Source organism: Palaemon carinicauda, chromosome 29 (genome assembly GCF_036898095.1).
Source record: "Palaemon carinicauda isolate YSFRI2023 chromosome 29, ASM3689809v2, whole genome shotgun sequence".
Taxonomy (NCBI): domain Eukaryota; kingdom Metazoa; phylum Arthropoda; class Malacostraca; order Decapoda; family Palaemonidae; genus Palaemon; species Palaemon carinicauda.
In genome coordinates, this window is record NC_090753.1 from 75,552,015 (window position 1) to 75,559,514 (window position 7,500).

The following is a 7,500-nucleotide window of genomic DNA, read 5'->3' on the forward strand; positions in this document are numbered from 1 at the left end:
TTAATCAATTAATATTGCTGAGGTGACAAATTTACACGTACAGTTGGACACAGCAATTCCTGGTACACCTCGTCCCTAGGAAGCGCACCTTGTCACACCTTTACTGCGTGGCGAGTTCTTGTGTTTAGCCCCGCCTACTACCTGCGCCATCTCTCCCTAGATTATCTGTTTGGTTACTTGCCATGCAGTAAGAGTGTGATAGGGTACATTTCCTCTACACCTCTTTCTGCGTGGCAAGTTCTTGTGTGTACCCCTGGCCACCACCTCTTCCATCTCTCCCTAGATTATCTGTTTGGTTACTCGCCATGCAGTAAGGGTGCGATAGGGTACATTTCCTCACAGCGAGGTGTGCCAAAAATTCCTGTATCCAACTGTGCATCATGAGCGATGATTCTCGATCGAGGCATTCAATCAATAAGAACCAAACTAACACTTATAGTTGTTGCTCACCTACAGGGTCGACCGAAGTCACATGATCCACGAAATCTCGGCGCCCCAGGTAGATGGTGATCTTACCATTTGGAGAGGTCTTTTTAAAGACTTTGAACTGAACCATCTTGGAGTTTGATCTAAAGACCTTGTGTCATTCGGTTCCAAAAACGCAGATTTTCCCTTAGATTAGGTGATCTGAGATTCGTTCGACTCTGTCTTATAAACTGACCTGTTCAGAAGAGAAATGCAAGATGTTTTAGTCTACAAAACAACGTAAAGTCGATTGGATTTATAGGAATGAGGTCATATGACCTGGCCCTAGGTTAGGGAGGTTATTAAGTACCAAGAAGTGGAAACTAAAGTAAAGTAGATGGTTAATAAGTGATTGTAGAAAGGGGCCAATTGGAAGCTGAAAAGACCATTTATTAATGCCTACAGTGGACTGTATAAGGTGTACTGATAGCACTACTCCCACTTAACCCATTCAACTCTCGCCAGGGTAGTAAATAAAAGGTTGTTGATAAGGATGTCAATAACATAAGGTGTAATATTTGAATAATCCAGAGATAACACAACATGCTCAAGAGAAATAATGTATAGAATGTTGTAGTGTCTGTCAGAGGGCTGACGTACCACTGGTGAGACCTCGGTGTAACTGGGCGAAAGATATTACGTTTTATCATAAGATTTAAACAGTCACTTTTGTGGATGAGATAATTTCCCCGTCGCTCATATTCTCACTAATTTCCATGTGCTATATGCCAGTGGCCTCAGATATACCGTAGTGATCACTCATCACTAAGAAAATGCAACCTTACTGAACTGGATTGAAGCTTAGCTTTATGTGGTTTAAGGTTTAAAGGTCGCTCATGAATGGCAGAGGCAAGGGACAGTGACATTGCCCTAGCCATCAGGACAATGCCCTAGAGACTGACCATATATTATATGATCAGCGCCAAAGCCTCCTCTCCACCCAAGCTAGGACCAGGGAGGGCCAGGTAGTGGCTGCTGATGACTCAGCAGATAGACCTATAGGCTCCCCCAAACCCCCCAACCTTAACTCACAAGGATGGTAAGGTTACAGACACTAATGGCACTGAGTCTGAGCAGGACTCGAACCCCCGACTGGGAAACACCAGGCAGAGACGTTACCGATCAGGCCACAGCAACCCTAACGGTAATATGGTCAGATGGGTACTTTAGCTTTAAGATTTAACGGCGTACTTGGTAGTTAGTCGGGTGTGGTGGTCGTAATCAGGGGTTAAACGGGCATGAGGCTGGTATCCCTATCCTTAAAGGACTGTGGCCTGTTTGAAACGTCCCGGCCAGGTGATCGCTGGACTGGGGTTCAACTCCTGCTCAAGCTCGATAGTTTCTTGTAGTGTCTGCAACCTCACCATCCTTCTGAGCTAAGGGGTGGGGGGGGGTTGATGAGACTATGTATTTACCTGCTGAGTCATCAGCAGCCATTGCCTGACCCTCCCTAGTCTTAGCTTGGGTGGAAAGGGGCCTTGGGTGTTGATCATAATATGGTCAGTCTCTAGGGCACTGTCCCTTGTCTCTGCCATTCATGAGCGGCCTTTATACCTTTATAGCCTAATCTAAGAACTTCCTCTCTGGGAAAATAAACAGTAGGCCTATTATAAACTGAAAACCCTTCACCTTCTATGCGCAGCTAGCTTCATTGGGGGGGGGAGGGGGGGGGGGCTTGTTATGCTTCCATCACATCAAACCCTCTTGGGACGAATTTGTTTGCAATATGCCCTTCTTTATCTTGACAGTAAGGCTGCCTACACACGGAGCGTTTTTTCGACGACCGTCTTTTATGACGATCGTCAAAAACGACGATCAGTTTTAGCTAACTGTGCTAGCAGACGGTGTCCTACACACGAGGCGTCAAGAAGACGACCGTCATTTTGACGCTGAAGCGTCGGGCGTCATCCTGCTAAAGTTCAGTCGTTATTTGCACTGCTCTGCAAGTGGCAGGTGTGTATTTGCTACAGATGGAGCGTCTCGTTGTGATTTTGTACTCGTTCGTTTTTGTTATCATAGGACTTATGATTGTAGGTGACTCAGCAGTTCATCAAACGAATCTTTGGACATTCGGAAATAGTTGAAAAACTTATTTTCATCATTTCTAAGTTCAGCAAATAAATTGGGGAAATATCTGGTTTTAACAGCTAGCAATGGGTGTATCCACATTCTCCTCTTCTTTCTCTTGTAGAGTGTTCTGTATGCTGAGTATGCAATCAAAACATCCTCAATTTCCTCATCCATTGCGACAAATAACACAGTCTTTTTTCCTCGACTGCTGTCGCTGCACTGCGAACTGAACCACAAAACAACGCCCCGTGTGTAGGTAGTGGCAGTTTTTACGACGATCGTTGTAAAAGACGGTCGTCGAAAAAACGCTCCGTGTGTAGGCAGCCTAACCCACCACAGGTGACTTGATATGCAATACCTGTTTCACTGCTTGTGTCATTATGCAAAATAGAATGACCAGGGAATGGCCTTTAAATAGTTCACTTCCTCTAAGTTGCTTTTTCAATATCTTGGCTAACACACACACACACACACACATATATATATATATATATATACAGTATATAAAGATATGTACTGTATATATAAACATATAAGCCTACAGTATATATATATATATATATATGTGTATATATATAGTATATAAAGATATATACTGTATATATAAACATATAGGCCTACAATATATATATATATATATATATATACACACACACACTTGTGCGCGTGTGAATTCGCCTTAACGCACACATAACACCCAGTAATTAACTACTTCGAGTGATCAATAACGTGATAATCGAATCACAGTAAAATAACTTCTAATAACTTCTGTAGAAAACAAATGAATAAGTCGAGACAAGGCACACTCACCTATATGAGCCGTCCGCACTGTCGACGAAGAAGATATATTATGATAAAATTTGGTCGAGTTTGGAAGTCTTAAATAACATTTTCTGTGACATAACGGATCCCTAATATCTATATTTCCATAAACGGTATAATCCATTTGGTCCCTCTGAGAGTGTAAGGTTTCTCGGTTTACTTCATCATCTCGTTTTATTATTCTCTACTATGATGAGGTTGAGGTGATATTTTGTTCAAATAGATTTAATTTGTTTGATCTAATTCATTGTGGAATGCAGGAGTAATAAATATTCTTTTATTAATTTGAAGAAAGTGCAAATGAAAACTGTCTAGATCTAAGAAACAGTACTATAATTGGCTTCAAAGCTAAGAAGGTTTAGACCTACTTTTTAACGTTGTTTTCTTACCATCTTTTTCTCATTGAAATTGTCTATGGTTTCTTTTGTGATCGTCTATAGAAAGAGCTTAATCCTCGTAAGAATTCTCTCTCTCTCTCTCTCTCTCTCTCTCTCTCTCTCTCTCTCAGGAGACAATACAAATGGCGAGGTCTCTCTTCTAGGGTAAAGGATATTAGAAAGAAGAAATGCAAAAGTACTGGGATTCAGTATTTCGAAAAATTACCTGTTGAAATATGATGGGGATTTTATCATAAAGATTTTCGAACTTGATTGAAGGGTCAAAACAGGGTAAAAATTGCCTTGAAACATGACAATTGAGAAATTAGGGCGCGAACTAATCACACATGGTTGAATATGTAGGGGACCGAAGCCGTAGGCAAGCTTAGGTGACACGCGCAGATGTAAACAAATTTATTATCCTTATGAATTTTTCTATCATTAAAATTATGAATATTGTTATTTGAGAGAAATGTACTTAAAATATCCTTTGAGAGCACGGGCTCTTCCCTCGTAAAATCGAGTTTATACGGTGAGAGGAAGAGACGTAGAGTAAAAGACAGATAGATGAGTTTATTCCTTTCTTGATGTTGGAAAATGGTTGTATTAAGTTCATTAACACAAACTTCGTTATAATTCAGTTCTCTTGCTTGAGGGTACACTCGGGCACACTATTGTCTTATTTTTCTTCCTCTGGTTTTGTTAAAGATTTATAGTTTATAAAGGAGGTATTCATTTCAATGTTGTTACTGTTCTTAAAATATTTTATTTTTCCTTGTTTTACTTTCCTCACTGGGCTATTTTCCCTGTTGGAGCCCCTGGGCTTACAGCATCTTGCTTTTTCAACTAGGGTTGTAGCTTAGCAAGTAATAATAATGATAATAAATGAGTTCGTGCGAGGGAGCAGTAAGGGTGTACCTGAGAGGCGAGGTGAATGTAACTAACTTTATTTCAACAGATAGCGAGGTTATATAAGGGAGCCTTCAATGGAAGAAAGTCAGAAAAATTCAAACACATCAATTTAATTTTATTGAAATTAAAACCACATTCTTTTGCTCTTTCTCTGCTTATAGATATCCTTTGTGGGTAAATATGGCATTGTGAAGCTCACCCACGGTCCCTTATGAATTACTCAAAAAAAAAAAGGCATTAGCTTAAAAATTGATACCTTTAGAATTATTTATTTTTTTTCTTATGAGAAAATTTACTGGGAAATTGTATGGGTGAGGTTTCTTACCAGATATTGACTGTCAATAAATCTCTGAGGTTTTTACCTTAAGCTTTCCATAATGGCATCAGGACATTCAGACATTATTTAGGAACCAAACCACATCTCATCCCTTTTCAATTCATGAAAAGACAGGCTTGAACCGGTTCTGTTAACGGTGAGGTGTAGAGCGAGATGTACAATAAAAATCATGTACCAACCGTGTGTCACACAATTGTACATAATTCCTTTTGTATATATTATGCTTGTATCTTCGCTCTTCCCTTGCACTAAAACGAACATGAAAAATCATGTCTGCTTTTCTCCTCTGTAACATTGTCAATATTTGAACATGAAAATTCTTGTTGCTTTGAGATTTTGTATATAAAGGAGAGTGTTCTTTAATAAACAACTCAGTTGATTGCATCCTGCCTTTGAGTCATAACCTCTCTCTCGGCACCGTCACAATCAAAATACCGTTACAGTGTATAAGTGTGTGAAACACGCGTGGTACAAGTTAAACAAATGAAGTTCGGTGGTTCAAGGCATTTTCAAAACCTCTTGAAATAAAGATTATCCAAAGTTGTGATTGGTTTAGCCAACAGAACGAAATATCTCAGTAGCGAGACAATTTGACAGCATTTCACCTCTACATGACAATGCGAGTGCCACGCACTAACTCCAGAAATTGTTAGGAGCAATTTTCTTGCAAAACCAGCATAGAGCAAAACAATTTTTTTTTTAAATTTTGAATCCTTTTATACAGGATTAGAAATAAAACTATAAGAGAGATTACTCGAGTGCCATACTGTATGTGGATGAGATCATGGTGAGGGGTAGATGGAGATGGTTTGGGCTTGCTCTTCGCACTCCTCAAGAGAGATTAGTTCACCAAAGTTTCAACTGGGCTCCACGAGGCACTAGAAGAGTTGGAAGCCCCAGGCCTACATGAGCTAGGAATATGAAGCGTGAAGTAGATGATGAATGGAGAAGTATTGATTTAGAAGGTCAAGATAGAGATGACTGGTGAAATCTAACTGAGGTCCTTTGCGCCAATAGGTGTAGGAGATGATGATGATGATGATGATATATGTAAACATAATTATAAACTTTTATCTCATTATAATGAGGGAAACTAGAGTTTATATGTAAATCAACAATCTTACACTTAAACCGTATATGAAGGGAAAAATAACTCGGGAAAAAATTACTTAGCATTTAATCAATAAATATCATAAATTAAGAATAAATATATCATAAATAGTTTATAAATTTTTCTTATCATGATCAAGTTTTCAACATTATTGCATGATCATTCTAAGTATCATTATATACTAGTGTATACGAACGGTCAAAAATGACGACTAAATATTTGGACAAATATGCATACACACGTATCTACCTCTCACTAGGATATGACCACACCCTCTCCCCCTACCAGAGGGACGGGGTAGGAGCGTGACCGGAAAATAATTTTCTTCAAATTCCACAACTTTGTGATCACCAGTAAGGCTTTCCAGAAGAGAATTTCGGATGGATTGGCCTCCTTGGACCTAGCTCTTGGCTGCCCTGGCGCTTTGGGTAGATGCTGACATCAGCACAATTGACGAATGTCTCCTGAGGTCCACACCCGTTGGCCCCTGATCCATCCGGACAGGTTCCCCAGGTGTTCCCTGGAACATTTAGAGAGAGAGATTAGAGACTGCGGAGTCTCATAGATAGAAGAGACATGTACAATTAATCTATTCAGTTAAGAGAGACATGTTTTAAACAAGGAGACTCACCCACGACCCAAGTCCACTGCAGGAGGCAGTGGCTGCAGGAGAGACGGTCGGGCAGTTTGACGTGGACGGTGTGGCTTCCTCGGACGTGGCCCTCCAAGTAGTACCTGGAACCGGATCCGTCGGCCATTTGCAGGAGCTGTTTGTCGAGGCACCTCTGCGAGTCTTCTGCTTGAGGGTTGTTGTTGTTGCACAGACGGAACTCGTACCAGCCCTGTACCGGACGGGAACACAGAGGAAAACATTAAATGCCAAAGTCGGTGAAGACGAAGACCTTAAGAGTTTCTTTTATGTTGGTTTTACATTTGACTGACAATGTTCTTGGGTACAGACCTTGTGGTCGGCAGAAAGGTGGATAGTGACAGGGACGACTTGACCCTCTGTGTAGTTAGCCGTGATGACCCCTTGACCAAATTGTCCCCCTCGTTCGTGGGGGTCGAGGCTGAGGTAGACTCCAGTCGTCTCCACACACGCCACATCGTCCTCCGTTCGAGAAATGCAGTTTCTGGAAGACAAGGTCAAGTATTTGTCTTGAAAATCAAAGATATTGTTTAACAAGATACATAGTAAGATAGTTAAGATAATCGAATGAAATATCTTCGTAAATAAGTATCTTTATCTTTGAAATGTGAATACATTGTTTAGGGACCATTACCTCTCGACCTCCACAAAAGAGTTCGTTGTCTCCGTAATTGGGCGTCGTGTCGAAGCCAAACCTCCAGGCAGAATTACGGGCGGCGGGCGACGTCATGTACCCATGTCCGCTCACTGATGGGTA

General features: G+C 40.7%; 1 protein-coding gene and 1 pseudogene across 1 annotated transcript in view; both read right to left on the reverse strand.

Annotated features, from left to right (window-relative positions):
- The window catches only part of LOC137622829 (arrestin homolog), a 9,054-nt gene extending 8,397 nt beyond the window's left edge, over window positions 1–657 (reverse strand). Inside the window, exon 1 of the mRNA XM_068353409.1 lies at window positions 451–657. Coding sequence (XP_068209510.1) covers window positions 451–556 — 106 coding nt within the window. The 5' untranslated portion in view covers window positions 557–657. The remainder of the gene's footprint in view (window positions 1–450) is intronic.
- Window positions 658–6,345: 5,688 nt separating this feature from the next.
- LOC137622667 (uncharacterized) overlaps window positions 6,346–7,500 on the reverse strand; it is a 1,613-nt pseudogene continuing 458 nt past the window's right edge.